General features: G+C 41.1%; 1 protein-coding gene across 1 annotated transcript; it reads right to left on the bottom strand.

The window, feature by feature from the left end:
- Positions 1 to 5,246: 5,246 nt before the first annotated feature.
- On the bottom strand, positions 5,247 to 21,390 carry LOC112252334 (palmitoyltransferase akr1). The gene is made up of 10 exons (XM_024423469.2): positions 21,084 to 21,390; positions 20,154 to 20,289; positions 19,026 to 19,136; positions 8,781 to 8,913; positions 8,085 to 8,263; positions 7,738 to 7,811; positions 7,442 to 7,604; positions 7,269 to 7,354; positions 6,516 to 6,706; positions 5,247 to 6,084 (listed from the first exon to the last, which is right to left on the bottom strand). The coding sequence occupies exons 1-10, from the start codon at positions 21,193 to 21,195 to the stop codon at positions 5,608 to 5,610; spliced, it is 1,662 nt and encodes a 553-aa protein (XP_024279237.1). The 5' UTR covers positions 21,196 to 21,390; the 3' UTR covers positions 5,247 to 5,607.
- Between the last annotated feature and the right edge of the window lie 5,467 nt (positions 21,391 to 26,857).

Here is a 26,857-nt window from a genome sequence, read left to right as displayed (position 1 = left end):
AATTTACTATATTAAACCCTGACATAGCGGGCCCATCATTTAAATGTAAAAAAATACTTTCAATTCAGAATTTTTACATAAATCTAATCTTCTTGGGATTGTCCTTAACATTTCAGACTGAGCTCAGAAAACATTCCATTCATATTTATTCATCTTTGCCATTTTACTTAACAAATATTGTCAAGTTATGGGGTTGAGACTAGGGTGACAGGGTTGAATACTGTAACGGGGTTGAAGAGGCATCAGTTTCCATATAAACTAGTTTAGTTTACTATCATAATCCTTCCAAGATTTACCCCAAAACATTGCATTTCATTGTATGCAACCATGTAATAAGGACATTAGATATATTTAGAATAGTCTGGGTTTTATTAACCAAACTGTAGTAAATATCGAAACAAATAAAAACACAGGCATTAGGGAAATGAATAACATTCAACAGGTTTCATCAGAGAAGTTAAACATGTCATCATACTGTAGGAACATTTTCCAAGGGCATTTCGAATGCGAGAACAGCTGTAACTACAACACTAATGTCAACATGACTATCCTTCTTCTCAGGAGCACCATATTCATTCATTCATGGTTTTCTTCATGAGAGTCTGGCCCACACATTTATCTCAACCTCTAAGTGGTGGGATGTCACATATTCTTGGGGTGGAATCATCTCAAGGACTTCATCAAACTGATACCAGTGGATGTCGTCTCGAGAAGGCCATAAAAATCTGTTCGGTTCTACATGATGCATACTGTACATTTTACTTGTACACTAATTTCAGTGCGAAGTGTGAAGATTAAACAACCAACGGGACATTAAAAACTGTAACATCTTATGCTTTACGGAGTTGTGGCTGATCAATGACAATATCAACAGATAGCTGGCTGGTTATACGATGTACCGGCAGGATAGAACAGCAGCATCTGGTAAGACAAGGGGCGGCGGTTTATGTATTTTTGTAAACAACAGCTGGTGAATGATATCTAAGGAAGTCTCAAGCTATTGCTCGCCTGAGGTAGAGTTTCTCATGATAAGCTGCAGAACACATTAGATACCAAGAGAGTTTTCATCTCTATTCTTTGTAGCTGTTTTACATACCACCCCAGTCAGAGGCTGGCACTAAGATAGCATTGAATGAGCTGTATTCTGCCATAAGCAAACTAGAAAACGCTCACCCAGAGGCGGCGCTCCTAGTTGCCGGGGACTTTAATGCAGGGAAACATAAATCAGTTTTACTAAATTTCTATCAGCATGTTAAATGTGCTACCAGAGGGAAAAGAACTCTGGATCACCTATACTCCAGACACAGAGATGCATTCAAAGCTCTCCCTCGCCCTCCATTTGGCAAATCTGACCATAATTCCATCCTCCTGATTCCTGCTTATGAGCTAAAATTAAAGCAGGAAGCACCAGTAACTAGATCAATAAAAAGTGGTCAGATGAAGCAGATGCTAAGCTACAGGACTGTTTTGCTAGCACAGACTGGAATATGTTCCGGGATTCCTCCAATGGCATTGAGGAGTACACCACATCTGTCATTTGCTTCATCAATAAGTGCATTGATGACCTTGTCCCCACAGTAACCATACGTACATACCCCAACCAGAAGCCATGGATGACAGGCAGCATCTGCAATGAGCTAAATGCTAATGCTAGGAGCGGGACTCTAACCCGGAAGCTTATAAGAAATCCCGCTATGCCCTCCGACGAATCATCAAACAGGCAAAGCAGGATTAAGATCGAGTTGTACTACACCGGCTCTGACGCTCGTCGGATGTGACAGGGCCTGCAAACCATTGCAGACTACAAAGGGAAGCACAGCCGAGAGCTGCCCAGTGACACGAGCCTACCGGACGAGCTAAACTACTTCTATGCTCGCTTCGAGGCCTGAAACAGGCATGAGAGCACCAGCTGTACCGGAAGACTGTATGATCACGCTGTTCACAGCCGATGTGAGTAAGACCTTCAGACAGGTCAACATTCACAAGGCCGCAGGGCCAGACGGATTACCAGGAAGTGTACTGCGAGCATTCAATGCCTAACTAGCAAGTGTCTTCACTGATATTTTCAACCTCTCTCTGTCGAGTCTGTAATACCAACATGTTTTAAGCAGACCATCATGGTCCCTGTGCCCAAGAACACTAAGATAACCTGCCTAAATGACTACCGACCAGTAGCACTCGCATCGGTAGCCATGAAGTGCTTTGAAAGGCTGGTAATGGCTCACATTAACATATTATCCCAGAATCCCTAGAACCACTCCAATTTGCATACCGCCCCAACAGATCCACAGATGATGCAATCTCCATTGCACTCCACACTGCCCTTTCACACCTGGACAAAAAGAACACTTATGTGAGAATGCTATTCATTGAAGGAATGATGGATGGCGCTAAATACAGGGAAATTCTTGAGGGAAACCTGTTTCAGTCTTCCAGAGATTTGAGACTGGGACGGCAGTTTCACCTTCCAGCAGGACAATGACCCTAAGCATACTGCTAAAGCAACACTTGAGTGGTTTAACACTGTCTGTGTGGGTGGTCCATTTCAGTTTGTCAGTTATGTGTATGCCAAGGAACTTGAAGCTTTCCACCTTCTCCACTGCGGTCCCGTCGATGTAGATATGGGGATGCACCCTGCCGTTTCCTGAAGTCCGTCATCTCCTTTGTTTTGTTGACGATGACTGAGAGGTTGTTTTCCAGGCAACACACTGCCAGACCAGCTCACCAATTAACACAGAGATTATTAACATTACATGATTTGATTTGCTAATGGACAAGGATCAGCTGGAATGGAATGCTAGGAACACTAAGGGACTGTGTGTGTATGCGAGAGAGAGAGAGAGAGAGAGAGAGAGAGAGAGAGAGGAGATAGAGAGTGCGTGTAAGTAAGAGACTCATATCTCCCTCACTAGCTTTAAGCACCAGCTGTCAGAGCAGCTCACAGATCACTGCACCTGTACATAGCCAATCTGTAAATAGCCCATCCAACTACCTCATCACCATGTTGTTATTTTATTATTCTCCTTTGCACCCCAGTACTGCTATTTGCACACTCATCTTCTGCACATCTATCACCCCAGTGTTTAATTTGCCATACTGTAATAATTTCACCACTATGGCATACTTATTGCCTTACCCCCTTATCCTACCTCATTTGCACACACTGTATATATACTTTCTCTATATGTGTGTTTATTCCATGTGGTACTCTGTGTTGTTGTTTGTGTCGCACTGCGTTGCTTTATCTTGGCCAGGTCGCAGTTGTAAATGAGAACTTGTTCTCAACTAGCCTACCTGGTTAAATAAGGGTGACATAAATAAATAAAAGAGAAAAAAGAGACCATGAGAAATAAAGAGGGAGAGAGATCAACACAGCAATAGAAAGGGAAATGTCTTGTCAGAGGCAGGATGGATGTTATGGAGAGTTAGAGGTCTTCTGGCCTGTACAGACTGCTTTCTCCCATCGTAAACACCCTGTACATAGAGCAGGCCATAGAGGACATTCAATAAAATGATGTGACATAAAAGACTAAACTGCTCAGATACATACATTACCCAACCATACCTGGCTGAGATGACAACTGAATCCTCATCCTCTGTAATCTAGTAGTATTATGGTATGTCCCTGTGGGATATTGAGGAAATCAGTGATAGTAATGGCAGATGACTGGATGTGGTTTTGCTATAAAGGAGCAGGTCAGAGAGGTAACGAGAGGTATCTAATGATAACACGTGTCACGAAGGATGTTTCACACAGTGAACCCCTCTCGCCTAATAAGTAACGTTGCCTGAGACCTGAAGACTTACGTTAGTGCCTAGTGCTAATGCCTTTTTAGCTCAAAGGGCATGCAATTATCCAAATGACATTGCAGTTATAAGCTAACACTAGTCACTTACCAACGGTTTACACCACCAATAACAAAGGCAAGCACCATCATTGCATCATATTGAACTTTTATTTAAAACAACAATGACACCGAAGTTAAAAATAAATGTTCCAGTGAGAAGTATTAAAAAAACTGAGGTAACAATTCAAGTGAACAGTTATCTCCAATGAAACAGTTTTAAAATACATCAGTGCATTAAAATGTGAAACAGAGAATGGACCCCACAGGACATACTAGTTAAATAGTGGGATCCTTCACAGGCCAGACAAAATCAGTCACAAAATTCATAAACTAGCTACATCGTTGTATAAGTACTGTTGGCTTTAAAATAGCTCAGAGCATCACATAAAACAGAGAACTAGCTCCAAATGCATACATAGGAAATGCTTACCAAGACAGACAGGGGTTAAGTCAGTGTGTTATGTGAGGAGTTTGATGTTGGTTTGTTCGCTGGCAAGATTTCCACATTCATTCTACTATAGTCTATATATTAAAAGTATACATTTTTCAATACCCACACTACCTTTCAAAAGTTTGGGATCACTTAGAAATGTCCTTGTTTTTGAAAGAAAATTTTGTTTTGTTCATTAATATAACATCAAATTGATCAGAAATACAGTGTAGACATTGTTAATGTTGTAAATGACTATTGTAGCTGGAAACGGCTGATTTCTTTATATGGAATATCTACATATGCCCATTATCAGAAGGCCAGCATCCCGGAGTCGCCTCTTCACTGTTGACGTTGAGACTGGTGTTTTGTGGGTACTATTTAATGAAGCTGTCAGTTGAGGACTTGTGAGGCGTCTGTTTCTCAAACTAGACACACGAATGTACTTGTCCTCTTGCTCAGTTGAACACCGGGGCCTCCCACTCCTCTTTCTATTCTGGTTAGAGACAGTTTAAACTGTTCTGTGAAGGGAGTAGTACACAGCGTTGTACGAGATCTTCAGTTTCTTGGCAATTTCTCGTATGGAATAGCCTTCAATTTCTCAGAACAAGAATAGACTGACGAGTTTCAGAAGAAAGATCTTTGTTTCTGGCCATTTTGAGCCTGTAATTGAACCCACAAATGCTGATGCTCCAGATACTCAACTAGTCTATAGAAGGACAGTTTTATTGCTTCTTTAAAATCAGGACAACAGTTTTCAGCTGTGCTAACATAATTGCAAAAGGGTTTTCTAATGATCAATTAGCCTTTTTAAAATGCTCAACTTGGATTAGCTAACACAATGTGTCATGGGAACACAGGAGTGATGTTTGCTGATAATGGGACTCTGCACGCCTATGTAGATATTCCATTCCAGCTACAATAGTCATTTACAATATTAACAATGTCAACACTGTACTTCTGATCAATTTGATGTTATTTAAATGGACAAAAAAAATGTGCTTTTCTTTCAAAAACAAGGACATTTCTATGTGACCCCAAACTTTTGAACGGCAGTGTATGTTCCAGTATAATGTTTAACAGACATGTTTACGACCGCACTCTCAAAAGACAATCTAAGTAACATGTTATCTCTAATGTTAAGATCTCTTAGAACTCATTCTGGTCTACACACCACTTGTTATATGTTTAATAGCGGTATTTGCTTCCCGAGGTAATGCCTAGGCTTTAGCTCAAACAGGCTAGAAGATCCAGCTGGTTTTAAGAATGGAAAACTGACAAAATATACATTGTTCTTCATTTCACCATAGGTTTTAGAGTCCATATTATCTAAATGTCTATGGAGATCTTGTCCCCCGTGAGTCCATAATCTAACCGTCTCCTCCCCTCCAATAGGAAGGTAAGCACCGCTGTCCAGCGTTGTCCTAGCGACCGTGGCCGAGTCTCGCAGGTAGGTTTGAAGTAGGTGGTAGTCCCAATGGCGATGGCGTCAAACTGTTCCGTCAACAACCACACCTCCCAAAGGATTGTCAGAACGTTCATTATCGTCAGGGAGACCACCCAGAACTGTGCAGCTACTGCCCTAACCAATGACTGGTCCTCGAGGGACACCACGACCACATACAGGTGGTAAGTTGCCACGGCAATGAAAAGGAAGTGTGCTGTGGCCATGGAGAGGATAAAGATGATGAAGAGGCGGTGATTGCCACCGCCAACACAGCGGTTCAGGAACAGGCAGTGGTGGTCGTAATCCCTCACACACACATCACACAATTTACAGTGTTTAGTATGGTCTGGCTGGAACAACTAGATGGAGAGAGAGGGAATAGCAGTGAGAAATACTAATCTTTTCTATAATCATATCATATATAAATATGCCAAATTTGAGTTAACTAGAAATGGCAGAATGCCATAAACCTATCTTCGTAAAAGAAAACTGCTGAATGGATCGAGGCGCTCTTTGATGAGCATTTAGGGAATGTAGTTCTCTGTGGATGTGCACAGTTTCGTTCAAGAATATTGAGGATTGACGAGTCAACTTAGCATGCATTGCCCAATCAACACTTACTATAGTCGCCACTATAATACCATGACAAAAGGAGGGCAGGATAAACTGGCCACAACTCAATTCTCAGCTGCAACACTAACTTAAACTTGCTCTCCTCATGTTACAGTAGATACAGAACCTCTGTCTGTTTCAACTCATAATAAAGATTTGATTGACTGGTTCTTCTCACCTCACAGTAGATGCAGAACCTCTGAGGATTCTGGTTGTTCTCCAGCAGGTCTGTTATGGAGGAGTAGCGAGGATCTGCATCTCCCGGTCCCAACTCTCCAGGATCCTGGGTTAGAACCATCCAGAACAAGACCAGAACCACAGAGAACTGGACCAGCGACACATGACCCAGGACACCATCACCCCACAAGCGTCACAGTGGGTTAAGACTCAACCAACATTATAAACTGGGTGGTTCGAGCCCTGAATGCTGATTGGATGACAGCCGTGGTATAACAGACCATATACCAAGAGTATGACAAAACATTTATTTTACTGCTGTAATTACGTTGGTAACCAGTTTATAAGAGCAATAAGGCCCCTTGGATGTTTGTGGTATGCAGCCAATATACCACAGCTAAGGGCTGTAATCAAGGCATTCTGCATTGCGTCGTGCAGAAGAACAGCCCTTAGCCGTGGTATATTGGCCATATACACCCCCTCGTGCATTATTGCTTAAATATACTAGATGTAGGCTACATACATATGATGTATGATGGATAGTCAGTGTAAAGAATATTTATCATAATTCAGCTACAGAATAATTGACCACAACCTCCAGTAACTACAGTCACTAGCAAGATTTGCAATTTGATTTGGTTAAAGCCACAGTCTTCATCAGGCATTCAATGTATGTGAAAAGTATATACTTTGTAATAGAATTAGGCAGTACATGATATTAGGTAATATACTATCACTGTAATATAAAGGATATTAGGCGGTAGTATTCTATAGTAGAAGCAGACTAGAGAGTGGAACAATCCAGCTATCACAGTCCCTAGGTAGACGGGGTTGGCCAACCTGCAACACAACATAGGACAGGTAATGGAACAAAGACCAATACAATGGATTAATTTACTGTATAGTGCAGATACACAGTGTCTATACCTCTGGTAGGTCGTCATGCGGTGGAACTGGGAAAATATACTCCTGGCCAGCCAGGGGAAGAGGACGGCGCACGTTATCCCTCCGTAGCCCCCCAACATTGTTGCGATAATCAGAATAGCTCCTCCAATCAGACATGGGAAGAATAACGTCCAGTAGTAAAGGACTGGATGCATGCACGCGCAAACACACACACCCAGAGAGAGAGACCCACGCATACACACAATTATACAGAGAAACACAATTCAATGTCACACAATGTTCATTACAGTTAAACTTATCACAGCCTCAGCACTTACGGTGGGACTCATCAGGTTTGTTGAATGGTGGCTCCCTCATGTAGCGGGTCAGTAGTTTGGTCAGCTGCAAGTGTCTGTGGAAATACAACCCCAACATAATAAAGATGGTTAAAATGTTAAACTGATGTTTCAGGTGACGGTATGGCAATGGGACAGTTAGAAGGACAGAAGACGTTGACAGTGGAATACAATTCCTGGGTTGTATTCATTAGGTTACACAATGGAAAACGTTTAAAAAATGTTTCACAAGATGAAAATAAAAATTACATTTTGGTCAGTTTTTTCCCGTTTTGTGCCTAATGAACAAAACCAATTTGAAGGTAAATGTTATAGATATTGGGACCCACCTGAATGTCTTTCCCTGCCTGCAGAGGTCCAGAGGCGTGTGTCCGCTATAGGTCTTCAAGTGCAGCATCCTGAAGCCGGATCTCTGTAACAGTGTCCAACACACCTCTACACAGCCCCTCTCAGCTGCCACATGGACCGCTGTCAACCCATCCTCATCCACAGTCTCCACCATACACCTCTGCCACACACACAAACAAAAAATACTTTAAAACAGTGCAGCAACAATCCTAAAACGCTGAAGGATACTACTGCCGAGGGCTCCATCGGGCTCCAGATCTTTCAGCAAAGAGCGCATGTCACAGAGATTCAGCACCATTCTAGTGGACAGCGACGTCCACTAGAAAGTCAGCACCACATAACCGAGGACAGTGGCCATCTCAGGTGCAGTCAGTCGTCACCAAGAGAGGACACGATAAGTATGCAATCTCCATCCCTTCACTCATATGAATAATAAATATGGTATAATAAATATGGTGGGAACTCCAGATTGCCCATGCCTCCACAAATCCAATGCTTTTAGGAGAAAGGAGATATTATTGGTACACGACCCACAATCTTACATGCCCTGTTCGTAAGAGATAATGTGATTTGAGGAACGGAACTCTAAGGAAAACTCCATAGCAAAACTCCCCAATAGAAGTGAAACATGAAAGTCATCATCGGACTTACTTACCAAGCAAGTGTGTATGTCTCACCTTTCCTCGGAGCAGGTAACGGACCACCTCAGTGTTGCCAGTATCAGCAGCCAGGTGTAGAGGTGTAACATGGTACATGTCTCCATCACACCACCTAAACAGTCCTGTCTCCCACAGGTACTGCATCGCTACACTGGGAGACACAACTCGGGGTTAGAGCGTGTGTGTTTTGATGTGTGTGCATGCGTGTGTATAATAAAAAGCTGGAGCTGGAGCACACCCAGAGAAAATAATTTTATGTAGAGGTACTGACTCTGAAAACTAACAGTAAGCTATAAATATAAATGGAGGGTCGCACACGCTATATACAGTACCAGTCAAACGTTTGGAAACACATACTCATTGAAAGGTTTTTCTTTATTTGTTTTACTATTTTCTACAATGTAGAATAATGAAGACATCAAAACTATGAAATACACAAGGAATCATGTAGTAATCAAAAAAAGTGTTAAACAAATCAAAATATATTTTATATTTGAGATTCTTCAAAGTAGCCACCCTTTGCCTTGATGACAGCTTTGCACACTCTTGGCATTCTCAACCATCCTCATGAGGTAGTCACCTGGAATGCATTTCAATTAACAGGTGTCCCTTGTTAAAAGTTAATTTGTCTTTTTTTTCTTCTTTTTTTTTGAGCCAATCAGTTGTGTTGTGAGGTAGGGATGGTAAACAGAAGATAGGCTTTTACCAAATAGAGCTAAGTCCATATTATTGCAAGAACAGCCAAAATAAACAAAGACAACGACAGTCATCATTACTTTAAGACATGAAGGTGAGAAAATTTCAAGAACCATCAAGCGCTATGAAGAAACTGGCTCTCATGAGGACCACCACAGGAAAGGAAGACCCAGAGTTGCCTCTGCTGCAGAGGATATGTTTATTAGAGTTAACTGCACATCAGACTGCAGCCCAAATAAATGCTTCACAGAGTTCAAGTAACAGACACATCTCAACATCAACTGTTCAGAGGAGACTGCATGAATCAGGCCTTCATGATCGAATTGCTGCAAAGAAACCATTACTAAAGGACACCAATAATAAGAAGAGACTTGCTTGGTCCAAGAAACATGAGCAATGGACATTAGACCGGTGGAAATCTGTCCTTAATAATAATAATGTATATATATAATGAGTCCAAATTTGAGATGTTTGGTTCCAACAGCCGTGTCTTTGTGAGACGCAGTGTACAGTGGTTCCTCCTTTCAAAGTTGCGTCATACAGCGGTACACCTTGCGGGCTGCTGCAGCATTCTGCGGCACATTATTTATTTGTCAGACATTTTTTCTGTTAATACAAGTTATTGCTAGTGTGAGCACCAGAGGGCATCTTTGAGAATCATTTGATAGTCTTCTGCATTGGCATTGACAGAGAATTTAAAACCTTTTTGTAATAACATAGTATATGGGATTGATTTTAATAAGACATTTGGCTTAATATATTTGTTTAATATTATGGTGTTTCTATTCAGAGAAAAACAAAACACTCAGGGTTTCCATGTGAATGGAATGTAAAATATGGCGCTGTACAACGGGGGAAGGAGTAGGCTGTCCTTGTAAATAAGAATTTGTTCTTAACTGACTTGCCTAGTTAAATAAAGGTTACACTAAGGGCATAACATTTTTGCACCCGAATGTTCTAATACTCAAACGGAGATTAAGTGAAAATTTAAATCTCATTGATTTATCAAGACCAGTCCCCATGTTTGCCTCAGTACAGAGCGAAACCTTGCTGAAATAGTGCTAAAATAAATAATAGATTTTTGCTTCTAACTTCAATATGCTCCTTAAATAAATAAGACCTACACCATTTTTAACAGAACATTACTCAACACTAGTGAGACTCCTATGGCCTGTGGTAGGCCTACAGTATATCGGCAAATATTTTTTCAATGATGTGACTCTCCGCCAATAATTACATTTAGAGGATTTTCCATGAGATATTCTCACAGATCCTAAGGGGCTTTTATATAATTCTGAATGAATTTATAACAATAAAAAATGTACTTTTGTTATTGACCAAATACCTTATTTTCCACCATAATTTGCAAATAAATTCATAAAAAAATCCTACAATGTGATTTTCTGTCATAGTTGAAGTGTACCTATGATGACAATTACAGGCCTCTCTCATCTTTTTAAGTGGGAGAACTTGCACAATTGGTGGCTGACTAAATACTTTTTTGCCCCACTGTATGTATGTGAACCCTTTGGATTTCTGCATAAATTGGTCATAAAATGTGATCTGATCTTCATCTAAGTCACAACAATAGATAAACACAGTGTGCTTAAACTAATAACACACAAATTATTGTACTTTTCATGTCTATATTGAATAAATAATTTAAACATTCAGTGTAGGTTAGAAAAAGTATGTGTACCCCTTGGATAATGACTTTTCCAAAAGCTAATTTGAGTAGGAGTCAGCTAACCTGGAGACCAATCTATGAGACGAGATTGGAGATGTTGGTTAAAGTTGCTCTGCCCTATAAAACTCACAAAATGTGAGTTTGCTATTCACAACAAGCAGTGCCTGATGTGAACCACACCTCGGATAAAAGATATCTCAGAAGTCCTCAAATTAAGAATTGTTGACTTACATAAAGCTGGAAAGGGTTACAAAAGTATCTCTAAAAGTCTTGATGTTCATCAGTCTACAGTAAGACAAATTGTCTATAAATGGAGAGAGTTCAGCATTGTTGCTACGCTACCTAGGAGAGGCCATCCTGCAAAGAGGACTGCAAGAGCACAGAGCAGAATGCTCAATGAGGTTAAGAAGAATCCTGGAGTGTCAGCTAAAGATTTACAGAGATCTATGGAACATGCTCACATGTCTGTTGACGAGTCTACGATACGTAAAACACTAATGAATAATGGTGTTCCATGTGAGGACACCACAGACAAAGCCACTACGGTCCAAAAGAAACATTGCTGCAAGTCTGAAGTTCGCAAAAGAGCACCTGGATGTTCCACAGCGCTACTGGCAAAATATTCTGTGGACAGATTAAACTAAAGTTGAGTTGTTTGGAAGAAACACACAACACTATGTGAGGAGAAAAGGCACTGCACACCAACATCAAAACCTCATTCCAACTGTAAAGTATGGTGGAGGGATTATCATGGTTTGGGGCTGCTTTGCTGCCTCAGGGCCTGGACAGCTTGCTATCAAGACATTTTGCAGGAGAATGTAAGGATATCTGTCCGCCAATTGAAGCTCAACAGAAGTTGGGTGATGTAACAGGAAAACGACCCATAACACTGAAGTAACAGAATGGCTTCAACAGAAGAAAATACGCCTTCTGGAGAGTCCTGACCTCAACCCGATTTAGATGATGTGGTATGACCTCAAAAGAGCAGTTCACCCCAGACATCCCAAAAATATTGCTGAACTGAAACAGTTTTGTAAAGAGGAATGGTCCAAAATTCCCCCTGACCATTATGCAGATCTGATCCGCAACTACAGAAAATGTTTGGTTGAGGTTATTTCTGCTAAAGGAGGGACAACCAGTTATTAAATCCAAGGGTTCACATACTTTTCCCACTCTGCACTGTGAATATTTACATGGTGTGTTCAATAAAGGAATTAATGTATAATTGCTTGTGTGTTATTAGTTTAAGCACACTGTGTTTGTGTATTGTTGCGACTGAGATGAAGATCAGATACAATTTTATGACCAATTTATGCAGAAATCCAGGTAACTCCAAAGGGTTCACATACTTTTTCTTGCCACTGTATTTATATATAAATAATATATATATATATTACAGTGTGTGACTCTTTATGTATATAGTTTATGAATATCATATCTCATATGTTATGACATCATGTCACTTATGCACTATATATATATACAGTATACTGAAGAACCCCTTGACTTTTTCCACATTTTGTTACATTACTGCCTTATTCTAAAATGGATTAAATATATTTTTTCCCCTCATCAATTTACACACAATACACCATAATGGTAAAGCAAAAATGTGACCGACTGGCTCAAATCGGTCTTATGTAGCAAAATGTGAAATGGTGTTTCTTACATTGGACAAAGTAGAGACTCCGAGCTATAAAATTTTATTTTATTCACTACATTTGAGGAACAATGGGAAAGTAATTCTGCTTTGAAACTTGATAAAACTGAATTTTGAGAAAATGGCTGTTGAATATTTTGGTACACCTACTGGAGAGCTCTTCTTTGTCTACAACCATTCAGCATCGTTCACACCCTCTTAAGCTTTAGCCCCGCCCGTAAACTCAGAGCGTTGTCAGATTATCAATTTGTCAATTCAGAGCGTTTCGCTCTCAGAGAATTCAGAGTGCACACTGGATGCTCTGGCCGAGGAGTAGGGTTGATCTGAGCATTCTGTACTAATAACAGCAGTCAAGCACCCAAGCTAACTGGCTAACGTTGGCTAGCTACTTCCAGACACAAATAAGAGAACAGCTCACTCTGACCCTTTTATTCGCCCTAGCAGAGCTGGTTAGGCTGTTTTATGTTATTCAGGGTGTTGGTGACAGCAACTGTGCTGCTGGCAACAATTTAATGACACTTTTTCATCAGTTATTCTGCTCTCTGGCACACTCAGACGAGAGTGCCCCCAAAATCGGGGGAGTAGATAGCCAGAGAGAATTTACTATCAACAGTTGTCCCAGTGACATCATGAACATTCTTTTGAAATGGTTACTTGCATAGTGGAGTCTTTTGTTAAGACATGTTGCTAGCTAGCTAAACAATGAACCATAATCCCAACTCATGACGTTACTACCCTGCATGAATCTGCAGGTAGCTAACGAACCAGGTTTAATGTTAGCTAGCTAACATTAGGCTATAACTACCAAAGCAAATGGCTGAGATACGAATAATATTACTACACAGACCATATGTGTAACGTTAGCTAGCGAGCCAGCCAGCTAATGTTAGTTAGATAGCCAACAGTACACTAACTTTAAATTAAAATTACTTTGAAAAAAATTGAAATGTGTAATACCTGAAAATGTAGCTACAGTGGTTCTTCTTTTAAAAGTTGCGTCGTACTGCAGCACAGCTTGCGGGCTGCCGCAAAATTCTATGGCACGTTATTTAAGTGTCAGCTATTGTTGCCATTAATGCTAGTTAGTGCTAGTTTGACCACCAGAGGATATCTTTGAGAAGTGTTTGACTGTTTTTAATATTGGCTGTACTAGAGAATTTTAAAACTTTTTTTGTAAGAACATAGTATATGGGATTGATTTTAAGAAATGTAGTTTAATTAATTTGATTAACATTATGGTGTTTCCATTCCAAGAAAAACAAAAAATGATTCTGAATCAGGCACTGTTTGTCAGATGTAACACTAAACAAGGATTAGATGGAGGCAGACGTTATAGGAAGAGCCATTAATGTGTAGCTGAGGGAAAGGTGGGAATAAGAAATAGAGAAAAAGTTTTGTTAACACGGGGAGGTGGGGGGGAAACAGTGACTGGCTTTTAAAAATTGGCGCTGTACAAAGTAACTGGTCGGGAGTAGGCTACTAACTGAGATTCAGTGCAAATAAAAATCTATAATTAAAAATAGATTCATCAAGACCAGTCCCGATGCTTGTCTGAAATAGTTGGCCACACGCGGGTAGGCTATTGCTTCAAATCCTATTATAACAATTGGATGACATTGCGTGTTCCAGTAAGCAACAATTTGTTGCCTTCATTAGCCTACTTTATTCTTCAAAGAACTCCAGCACAGAGAAGAGAAAGGAGCCTAAAAAAATCAACAATAAAGCGATTTAATTCACAAATGCATTTGACTATTTTTAATATTGACCATCAACCAAAAACACAGCATCAACCGTGGTATTCCATTTCTAGCGAGACTATTCAAGCCATCAACTCACTGATGGATGAAGATGAACGATCGGCAAAGGCCATCTGGAATCTGCTGGCATCAAGGCACAATGTCACCATCGCTTTAATCACAGTCAGAAGACAGTTGAAGAAACCGGGTGGACTTATAGAAAGGCTTGGTAAAGACATTTTATATAAATCACACACACCACCGTTCAAGTTTGGGGTCAGTTAGAAATGTCCTTGTTTTTGAAAGAAAATCACATGTTTTGGCCATTAAAATAACATCAAATTGATCAGAAATACAGTGTAGACATTGTTAATGTTGTAAATGACCATGGTAGCAGAATGTTTTTAATGGAATAAAATAGAAAGAATAGAAAGAGGAGTGGGAGGCCCCGGTGTAAAACTGAACAAGTACATTAGAGTGTCTAGTTTGAGAAACAGAAGCCACACAAGTCCTCTGGGATGCTGGCCTTCTAGGCAGAGTTGCAAAGAAAAAGCCATATCTCAGACTGGCCAATAAAAAGAAAAGATTAAGATGGGCAAAAGAACACAGACACTGGACAGAGGAACTCTGCCTAGAAGGCCAGCATCCCAGAGTCGCCTCTCACTGTTGACATTGAGACTAGTGTTTTGCTGGTACTATTTAATGAAGCTGCCAGTAAATTTCTCGCCAGGGACCAGGCCCATATTTGATTTTTGATGGTAAGTTTAGCTATTTACAAAGCCAAAGGTATACAAAATACTGTAGCCTACACCTCACGGACTGCTATGTGCTCCACAATAATTCACTGTTGCCTCATTTTTCAGGTATCATGGCTCGAGATTTCTTTGAGGAAGAAATCATCAAGAAATACGCTGGACCCTACGTCAGAGAGGTGTTTCTGGGTACACATGGTTTCTTTCAAAGTAGAATTATAGCAATATTTTGTTCCGTTTAGGCCTATTTACATGTATATTTCTATTATTGTACCTAATTTTGTCTTTAAGGATAAATTTATTTTTTTATTCTCCAAATACAGACAATGACCCAAACATACCGCCGCCCAGGATTGCATTGTAAATGAGGGCATAAACTGGGTCTAGACACCAGAAGAGTAAGTAGACCTTTATGTAGTAAAATAAAGGTTAAATAAAAATAAATAAACAAATAAATAAAATACCTACAACACATTACTCAACACTAGTGAGACTCATGTCGCCTACGGTAAGACTACAATTTATCTAAAAATCTACTGAAAACATTCTTGGTACATTGGTACATCGAAAATCTCTCCCAAACTATTTTGCAATCTATATGGCACAGCTGTCAATTTTTTGGTCCTTAAATTAAACTGGTATATATTTGCATTCATCACAATTTTCTTTAAATAATTTTGGTCTTTAATGCAGGGCCGACAGACAAGTTCTTACTTTTTATTTAAAATTTTTATTTTACTGAAATTGCAACCAACTTTCTATGGCTTGTTTAAAAAAAATATATATATTTTGGACAGGATTTCGTTTCAAATAACCGAAAGTGAGAGATTGTAATCTGAATAAAGGGAAAAAGGCCATTCTTGAACATGGGCTGAGACATTCTTACTCATTTGTAAATAAAGCCAGTTACTTATTTAGAATGATTCATTTCTGTTTTTAGAGGGAGAGAAACCAAAAGCCCACCGTGGCTATTTTTCAGAAATCGTCAGTTCAAATATCAAGTTAAATTACCCATTGTATTTACCCAAGTTCTCTCTTAACTCCAGGACCACCGACAGTTTTTTTGTTGCTGCCTGATACAGGACTCTAGTACCAGAGAAGAGACTCTTAGACTGAAAACGGCTCCATTAATTGCCACAGTTTAGACTACCAACAGATCAGCGTTCTAACTCCCCCTTGTGATAGTGTGGTGTAATGACAGAATGCCACCATCTACCACTAACAGCGAGGCACAAGCTCGTAACTTTTAAAGGAAGAACCACTGTAGCTAGACTATCTGTATACATGGATGGACGCGTCTCCCTCTCTGTCACGGATGCCATGGTTGCCCTTATTTTACCTACACATACTGACCAGCTCAAATAGACAGAAGCATGCTACATGGCAGACCAATCCAAACTCATCAGCATGTCCAGCCCACTCCTTATCTCAGAAAATCATGGCTAGTGGGAAGGTTGCTGACTTTTTCTGTGGCTAAACCAACTAGGCTCATAATTTAACAATTGTATTTGTATTTACAGATGGCATACAGGTTTGCTACTTAGGCACATGAAAGTTCACATATTACAGAAAGCATTTCTACCCCCCCCCACCCCAAAAAGCCTAGTTTCCTGAAACGAGTCATAAACAGGTTTTAGAAATGTTTGCAAATGTATAAAAAAACAAAAACATTTTTACATTTACTTACATAAGTATTCAGACCCTTTACTCAGTACTTTGTTGAAGCACCTTTGGCAGTGATTACAGCCTCAAGTTTTATTGGGTATGACACTACAAGCGTGACACACCTGTATTTGGGGAGTTTCTCCCATTCTTCTCTGCAGACCCTCTCAAGCTCTGTCAGGTTGGATGGGGCGCGTCACTGCACAGCTATTTTCAGGTCTCTCCAGAGATGTTTGATCGGGTTCAAGTCTGGGCTCTGGCTGGGCCACTCAAGGACATGCAGTCCCAAAGCCACTCCTGCGTTCTCTTGGCTGTGTGCTGGCTGTGTGTTGTCCTGTTGGAAGGTGAACCTTCACCCCAGTCTGAGGTCCTGACCACTCTGAGTAGGTTTTCATCAAGGATCTCTTTATACTTTGCTCTGTTCATCTTTCCCTCGATCTTGACTAGTCTCCCAGTTCCTGCTGCTGAAATACATCCCCACAGCATGATGCTGCACTGTTGGGATGGTGCAAGGTTTCCTCCAGACGTGATGCTTGGTATTCAGGCCAAATAGTTCAATCTTGGTTTCATTAGACCAGAGAATCTTGTTTCTTATGGTCTGAGAGTCCTTTAGGTGTCCTTTTGGCAAACTCCAAGCAGGCTGTCATGTGCCTTTTACAGAGGAGTGGCTCCTTTCTGGCCACTCCACCATAAAGGCCTGATTGTCCTTCGGTTCTCCCATCTCCACAGAGGAACTCTGGAGCTATGTTGAAGTGACCAGCTGGTTCTTGGTCATCTCCCTGACCAAGGCCCTTCTCCCCAGAGAAGGGTTATGCTCTGACATACTCTGCAAACTGTAGGACCTTATATAGACAGGTGTATGCCTTTCCAAATCATGTCCAAGTTGTAGAAAAATCTCAAGGATGATCAAGGGAAACAGAATGCACCGCTCAATTTCGAGCCTCATAGCAAAGGGTCTGAATACGTATGTACATTTCTGTAGATTTTTTAAATTTTGCAAACATTTCTAAAAACCTGTTTTCGCTTTGTCATTATTGGGTATTGTGTGTAGATTGATTAGGGACATTTTATATTTAATCCATTTTAGAATAAGGCTGTAATGCAACAAAATGTGGAAAAGGTCAAGGGGTCTGAATACTTTCAGAATGTACCGTCTATAAACGCAACATGTAAAGTGTTATTCCCATGTATCATGAGCTCAAATAAACATCCCACCCCCCCAACATCTCTGTTGGTGAGCATTTCTCTTTCCTAAGATGATCCATCCATGTGACAGGTGTGGCATATCAAAAAGCTGATTAAACAGAATGGTCGTTACACAGGTGCACCTTGTGTTGGGGACAATAAAAGGCAACTCTAAAATGTGCCATTTTGTCACACCACACCATGCCACAGATGTCTCAAGTTTTGAGGGACTCCAGGACTGTCCACCTGAGCTGTTGCCAGAGAATTGAATGTTAATTTCTCTACCACAAGCCGCCTCCGTCATTTTAGAGGATTTGGCAGTGAGTCCAAACGGCCTCACAACCACAGACCACGTGTAAACACGCCACCGCAGGACCTCCACATCCGGCTTCTTCACCTGTGGGATCATCTGAGGGGAGGGAGGGGGTTTGCTGAGGAGTATTTCTGTCTGTAATAAAGCCCGTTTGTAGCTGGGTCTGGCTGCCCTGTGGGTGGGCCTGGGCACCCATGGCCCACCCATGCCCGCACCTGCCCAGTCATGTGTAACCCATAGATTAGGGCCTAATGAATTTATTTAAATGTAATGATTTACTTATATGAACTGTAACTCAGTAAAAATCTTTTAAATGGTTGCATTTAGATTGTTGCGTTTATATCTTGGTTCAGTATATATACACACACACATATTTTTTTTTACTTGTATCGTGCTTTTCAAAGAATTCTAAAGTGCATAAAAAGTTAAACAACAAACAAAACATTTTAATGATGGAGAATTAAAATCTGTCGGCTTGGGATGAAGTTGATATATAATATATAACATTATGCAGCTATGTGTGTGTGTTAATGTCTGTTTATGTGTGTATGTGTGTGTGTGTGTGTATTTACATGTTCCCTCCACATACTCCATGGTGTAGGGCGGTTTTGCCCTGATGGTCTACCATGCGCAGGTCAGCTCCATGCTGCATCATCTGGTGCATCACGTATACATTACCATGCCTAGAGAGACAGATACATTACCATCAATAACATATTAATAGCATTAAATAGTAGTACAATTCCATTTCTCCCTGAAGTGCATACTCAGTCACTCCCCCTCAAGCATTTAAAAGCATTGGATTGATGTAAGTACAGGCTGGAGGGAGGTTTAACCATATTTCTTACACCAGTCCTCTCCATTTACATCCATGAGGGTGACTGTATGAATGCACACTTCAGAGAGAAGAAGAGAGGGGAATTTCTAGAAGAGAGCGGCATTTCTGCTCCAGGTGCCTTGGGCTGACACAATTACCATATAACCAACGGTTACGGATGAAGACCATCATGAAAATAAAATAACTGCTGTAACATGGACTCTTAACAACGTGATGAAACGTTGTTGCTCCTTGCTGAAACAAGCAAGGTGTTGTAGCAAACGAGTCTTTGGTTTCCTAGGCAACGCCCCACTCCCTGCAGCAGCAGCACACATAGAAACAGAATGAATAGAACAGGGTTGGAACCTTTAACCCCGGTAATTTGACTGGTAAACTCATGGGTACACTCGCAATTGCTGCCTGGTAATTGTGATGCAATAATTTCCATGGTAATGTAAAATGTTCATTCAAATGATGATGTGGCTCATGCAATGGAATGTATTTTTTATAATGTCAGTTGAGTTGAATCAACAAATCAAAGCAAATATTGATGGGTAAATGTTCTGCTTTTACTTCCTACTTTAACTTCCAGCTTTGCTCCTATGGGTACACTCCCAATGGCCACCCATTACACCATCATTGACTTGAATGGGTACACCAGTTCTATTCATTCTATGAGAAAATGTGTCTTCATTTATTTATTTTTTATATTTGAACGGTCATTACGGTGACCGCAGTCATTTGGCTAGTCAATTACCTTCACCCAAAATTCCATGCCCGTCACAGCCCTTACAGGGGCCCAACGCTCTTCCCCTAGTCCCTTTCCACAGATTTAATAGGAGTGGATAGTGGGGCTTACCCAGTCCAATCAGTGTTTACTGACCTGCAGGCGAAATGGAAGGCTGTCATTCCTGCATCACAGGTCAGGTTGGGGTCAGCTCCGTTGCTTAGCAACATGTCAACCATGGCACGGTTACCATGGAGGCACGCAAAGTGGAGAGGACTAAAACCACCCCAACCTACACACACACACACACACACGACAAGTCTCATCAGCGTGAAAAGCCTGTGTTTTGCTGTTAAAAGGAGACAGTCTTGACTGAAGAACTATAGAGAAGATATTGAACATCTCACAGTAAAATAAATGTTGGTGTTTAAAGATGCTTCAAGTACTATGACTGTAAATGATCACATTTATACTATTACTTTGAGATAGTGTCACTCCCTAACCACCCAAAGAGCAGTAGGCCTACTATTGTCTCTTTACTACAGTCAGGAGCTGAAAAGTGTCTGAGAGAATAGACTGAACAACTACCCATCTCAGATCATTGATAAAACACAGACAAGTTAAGGTATCGCTCTCTATGACAAGGAGACATCAGCAGTCAGGTGTCATCAACTTGCCATTGTTAAAACTTGACATAATTAAAACTAGGCCTAATATGGCCAGTAGTTTTAAGATAGTTAGATTGGTTATATAAAGCAAAATCTGCTGCCTGTACCAAAGCAATTTACTCATGCATATTTGATGCAACTAAGTGACTGGGTAATACATGCTAATGGTAAAGATCTGACGACAGACATCTTTACTGACATCCTTTTTATTCAGCATTTAACTACAGAAAGTAATAACACATTCCCTAGAATAATGGTATGGTAAGCACCTTTCCCGGAAGTGACATTGGAATAGGCTACAGTCGGGTAGAGCTAGGCTAGTTGGAAAAAAAGAATCCATCCCCCATTTTCCCCAAATGTGTGTGCAGTAAATTATATAGGCTAATGCATACTCCAAACATGCATAGGTAATCCTTACCTTTCTCTTTGAGGATAGATCGATCATGTTGAATAATATGTGCACAATGTTCAACGTTCCCTCGTTGAACACAGTCAAAAATGTCCCCATCGACACTAGGCATTGGAAGCATTATGCGAATACTGCATACGATAGACCCCTGTGCCGCCTGACTATTACTCTGTCAACGTAAACAAAATATCCATAAAGAGACGATACATTGTAACAACAATTACACATTCATTTAACAGAGATCCTACGCGACTAAGTAGCTGGATATTTTATTGTGGTGAAAAACGATTGTACTGCAGTAGGCATGACAGACTCCGCCTAGGGAATCTGATTGGATAGAGACACATGTGACCTGGCTCTGCATTTTTGTAATCTCAATATGGGATCGTCACTAGTTACCACAGCCAAAAAGTCATAAAAACCGCCTATTTCGACAATGTATCTTCTTAAAATATGATTTAAAACCTAACCACACTGTTAACCTTATGCATAACGCTAACCTTAAATTAAGACCAAAAAGCACATTTCTGTTTTAATTTTTACTATAGCCAATTATGACTGTGTGGCTGTGGTAACTTGAGAGTATGGACTCGCCGATTTATATCCGTGAAACTGAAACATTCAAAATGAATTGTCTTTCATTGAATGCGCTATTTAAACATAAATTAATGTTGCTGGTTGTGGCTGCAAACGTTGCCAGTCGGATAAACGCCTACCTCAAGACACGGGACTGTTAAAGTTTCACTCAACGTTGAATAACAATAATATTGTGTCAACATTTCAACGCTTTGGACTGGAGCGGCCTGAAAAAGAACACAAGAATATGGTGTCATTGAAATCATAACCTCAGAATAAAGACAGTAGGTTGGCAATGTTTAATAACCACTTGCTCAATTTACTGTTCAGCGGTAAGTCAGTGGCAAAATTTAGGGGATAATATACGTGTATTGGTAGAAAGCTTTTGTTGATACCAAAAGTTAGGAACGTTTCGGTTGATTGACACTTCAGGCAAACAAATAAAAGGCATTTATTAAGGTAAATAGACCTATATATGACTTGCCTATCTATTTAAAACCCTGAACACATTTAAAACTGTGAAAGACATAGTTTATGCAAATTTAACTGCCCAGTTTGAATCAAAACACATTTTATTGGTCACATAAACATGGTCAGCAGATGTTAATGGGAGTGTAGCGAAATGCTTGTGCTTCTAGGTCCGACAATGCAGTAATATCTAACAAGTAATCTAACAAATTCACAACAACTACCTTATACACACAAATGCAAAGGGGTGAATAAGAATATATACAGTGGGGCAAAAAAGTATTTAGTCAGCCACCAATTGTGCAAGTTCTCCCACTTAAAAAGATGAGAGAGTCCTGTAATTTTCATCATGGGTACACTTCAACTATGACAGACAAAATGAGATTTTTTCCCCCAGAAAATCACATTGTAGGATTTTTAATTTATTTGCAAATTATGGTGGAAAATAAGTATTTGGTCAATAACAAAAGTTTATCTCAATACTTTGTTATATACCCTATGTTGGCAAATGACAGAGGTCAAACGTTTTCTGTAAGTCTTCACAAGGTTTACACACACGGTTGCTGGTATTTTGGCCCATTCCTCCATGCAGATCTCCTCTAGAGCAGTGATGTTTTGGGGCTGTTGCTGGGCAACACAGACTTTCAACTCCCTCCAAAGATTTTTTATGGGGTTGAGATCTGGAGACTGGCTAGGCCACTCCAGGACCTTGAAATGCTCCTTACGAAGCCACTCCTTCGTTGCCCAAGTGGTGTGTTTGGGATCATTGTCATTCTGAAAGACCCAGCCACGTTTCATCTTCAATGCCCTTGCTGATTGGAAGGAGGTTTTCACTCAAAATCTCACGATACATGGCCCCATTCATTCTTTCCATTACACAGATCAGTCATCCTGGTCCCTTTGCAGAAAAACAGCCCCAAAGCATGATGTTTCCACCCCATGCTTCACAGTAGGTATGGTGTTCTTTGGAAGCAACTCAGCATTCTTTGTCCTCCAAACACGAGTTGAGTTTTTACCAAAAAGTTATATTTTGGTTTCATCTGACCATATGACATTCTCCCAATCTTCTTCTGGATCATCCAAATGCTCTCTAGCAAACTTCAGACGGGCCTGGACATGTAGTGGCTTAAGCAGGGGGACACGTCTGGCACTGCAGGATTTGAGTCCCTGGCGGCGTAGTGTGTTACTGATGGTAGGCTTTGTTACTTTGGTCCCAGCTCTCTGTAGGTCATTCACTAGGTCCCCCTGTGTGGTTCTGGGATTTTTGCTCACCGTTCTTGTGATCATTTTTACCCCACGGGGTGAGATCTTGCGTGGAGCCCCAAATCGAGGGAGATTTTCAGGGGTCTTGTATGTCTTCCATTTCCTAATAATTACTCCCACAGTTGATTTCTTCAAACCAAGATGCGTACCTATTGCAGATTCAGTCTTCCCAGCCTGGTGCAGGTCTACAATGTTGTTTCTGGTGTCCTTTGACAGTTCTTTGGTCTTGGCCATAGTGGAGTTTGGAGTGTGACTGTTTGAGGTTGTGGACAGGTGTCTTTTATACTGATAACAAGTTCAAACAGGTGCCATTAATACAGGTAACGAGTGGATTGTGCATCTGTAAAATTTTGGGAGTGTTTTAGGTGACAAGCCACATTTCTTCAGCCTCCTGAGGTTGAAGAGGTGCTGTTGCACCTTCTTCACCACGCTGTCTGTGTGGGTGGACCATTTCAGTTTGTCCGTGATGTGTACGCCAAGGAACTTAAAACTTTCCTCCTTCTCCACTACTGTCCCGTCGATGTGGATGGGGGCTCCATCTGCTGTTTCCTGAAGTCCACGATCATCTCCTTTGTTTTGTTGACATTAAGTGAGAGGTTATTTTCCTGACACCACACTCCCAGGGCCCTCACCTCCTCCCTGTAGGCCGTCTCGTCGTTGTTGGTAGTCATGCCTACCACTGTAGTGTCGTCTGCAAACTTGATGATTGAGTTGGAAGCGTGCATGGTCAAGCAGTCATGGGTGAACAGGGAGTACAGGAGAGGGCTGAGGATGCACCCTTGTGGGGGACCCAGTGTTGAGGATCAGCGGGGTGGAGATCAAATCAAATTTATACATAAAGCTCTTCTTACATCAGCTGATATCTCAAAGTGCTGTACAGAAACCCAGCCTAAAACCCCAAACAGCAAGCAATGCAGGTTCAGAAGCACGGTGGCTAGGAAAATCTCCCTAGAAAGGCCAGAACCTAGGAAGAAACCTAGAGAGGATCCAGGCTATAACAGAACAACAACAGAACACTTATAACAGAACATGGCCAAGATGTTCAAGTGTTCATAGATGACCAAATAAGGGTCAAATAATAATAATCACAGTGGTTGTCGAGGGGCAACAGGTCAGCACCTCAGAAGTAAATGGCTGGCTTTTCATAGCTGATCATTCAGAGTATGTCTACCACTCCTGCTGTCTCCAGAGAGTTGCAAAACAGCAGGTCTGGGACAAGTAGCACGTCCGGTGAACAGGTCAGGGTTCCATAGCCGCAGGCAAAACAGTTGAAACTGGTGCAGCAGCACGGCCAGGTGGACTGGGGACAGCAAGGAGTCATCAGGCCAGGTAGTCCTGAGGCATGGTCCTGGGCTCAGGTCCTCCGAGAAAGAAAGAGAGAGAATTAGAGAGAGCATACTTAAATTCACACAGGACACCAGATAAGACAGGAGAAGTACTCCAGATATAACAAACTGACCCTAGCCCCCTGACACAAACTACTGCTGCATAAATACTGGAGGCTGAGACAGGAGGGGTCAGGAGACACTGTGGCCCCATCCGATGATACCCCTGGACAGCCCCAAACAGGAATGATATAACACCACCCACTTTGCCAAAGCACAGCCCCCACACCACTAGAGGGATATCTTCAACCACCAACTTACCATCCTGAGACAAGGCTGAGTATAGCCCACAAAGAACTCCGCCAGGGCACAACCTAAGGGGGGTGCCAACCCACACAGGAAGGTCACGTCAGTGACTCAACCCACTCAAGTGACGCACCCCTCCTAGGGACGGCATGGAAGAGCACCATTGACTACACTCAATCATAGGACCTACTGAAGAGATGAGTCTTCAATAAAGACTTAAAGGTTGAGACAGAGCTTGCATCTCTCACATGGGCAGGCAGACCATTCCATACAAATTGAGCTCTATAAGAGAAAGCCCTTCCTCCAGCTGTTTGCTTAGAAATTCTAGGGACAGTAAGGAGGCATGCGTCTTGTGACCGTAGCAAACGTGTAGGTATGAACGGCAGGACCAAATCGGAAAGATGGGTAGAAGCAAGCCCATGTAATGCTTTGTAGGTTAGCAGGAAAACCTTGAAATCAGCCCTTGCCTTAACAGGAAGCCAGTGTAGAGAGGCTAGCACTGGAGTAATATAATAAAACATTTTGTTTTTTGTCCAGATTCTAGCAGCCGTGTTTAGCACTATTATTTAGTGCTTTATCCGGGTAGCCGGAAAGTAGAGCATTGCAGTAGTCTAACCTAGAAGTGACAAAAGCATGGATTAATTTTTCTGCATAATTTTTGGACAGAAAGTTTCTGATTTTTTCAATTTTATGTAGATGGAAAAAAGCTGTCCTTGAAACAGTCTTGATATGTTCGTCAAATGAGAGATCAGGGTCCAGAGTAACGCCGAGGTCCTTCACAGATTTATTTGAGATGACTGTACAACCATCAAGATTAATTGTCAGATTGAACAGAATATATCTTTGTTTCTTGGGGCCTAGAACAAGCATCTCTGTTTTGTCTGAGTTTAAAAGTAGAACATTTGCCCCCATCCACTTCCTTATGTCTGGGCAACACGGGGGCAATTTTGGGGCTTGTACAGCTGCGTGTCATCCGCATAGCAGTGAAAGTTAACATTATGTTTTCGAATGACATCACCAAGAGGTAAAATATACAATGAAAACAACAGTGGTCCTAAAACGGAACCTTGAGGAACACCAAAATGTACAGTTGATTTGTCAGGGGACAAACCATCCACAGAGACAAACTAATATCTTTCCGACAGATAAGATCTAAACCAGGCCACAACTTGTCCGTGTGAGACACATTTGGGTTTCCAATTTCTCCAAAAGAATGTGGTGATTGATGGTATCAAAAGCAGCACTAAGGTCTGGGAGCACAAGGACAGATGCAGAGCCTTGGTCTGACGCCATTAAAAGGTCATTTACCACCTTCACAAGTGCAGTCTCAGTGTTATGATGGGGTTTAAAACCAGAATGAAGGATTTCGTATACATTGTTTGTCTTCAGGAAGGCAGTGAGTTGCTACGCAACAGCTTTTTCAAACAATTTTGAGAGGATTGAGTTATTCGATATAGGCCGATAGTTTTTATATTTTCTGGGTCATGGTTTGGCTTTTTCAAGAGAGGCTTTATTACTGCCACTTTTAGTGAGTTTGGTACACATCTGGTGGATAGAGAGCTGTTTATTATGTTCAACATAGGAGGACCAAGCACAGGAAGCAGCTCTTTCAGTAGTTTAGTTGGAATAGGGTCCAGTATGCAGCTTGAAGGTTTAGAGGCCATTATTATTTTCATCATTGTGTCAAGAGATATAGTACTAAAACACTTGAGTGTCTCCCTTGATCCTAGGTCCTGTCAGAGTTGTGCAGACTCAGGACAACTGAGCTTTGGAAGAATAGGCAGATTTAAAGAGGAGTCTGAAATTTGCTTTCTAATGATCATGATCTTTTTCTCAAAGAAGTTC

Source organism: Oncorhynchus tshawytscha, linkage group LG01 (genome assembly GCF_018296145.1).
Source record: "Oncorhynchus tshawytscha isolate Ot180627B linkage group LG01, Otsh_v2.0, whole genome shotgun sequence".
NCBI classification, from domain to species: domain Eukaryota; kingdom Metazoa; phylum Chordata; class Actinopteri; order Salmoniformes; family Salmonidae; genus Oncorhynchus; species Oncorhynchus tshawytscha.
Note: the sequence above shows the minus strand (reverse complement) of the source record. Positions and strands in the feature narration are given on the sequence as shown.

Coding starts and splice junctions, on each gene's coding strand:
- LOC112252334 (XM_024423469.2), bottom strand. CDS start 21,195: ATGCTTCCAATGCCTAGTGTCGATGGGGACATTTTTGACTGTGTTCAA. Junction 20,290..21,083: donor ATCTATCCTCAAAGAGAAAG/GTAAGGATTACC, acceptor GTGTGTGTGTAG/GTTGGGGTGGTTTTAGTCCT. Junction 8,914..19,025: donor GGAGTATGTGGAGGGAACAT/GTAAATACACAC, acceptor TGTGTCTCCCAG/TGTAGCGATGCAGTACCTGT.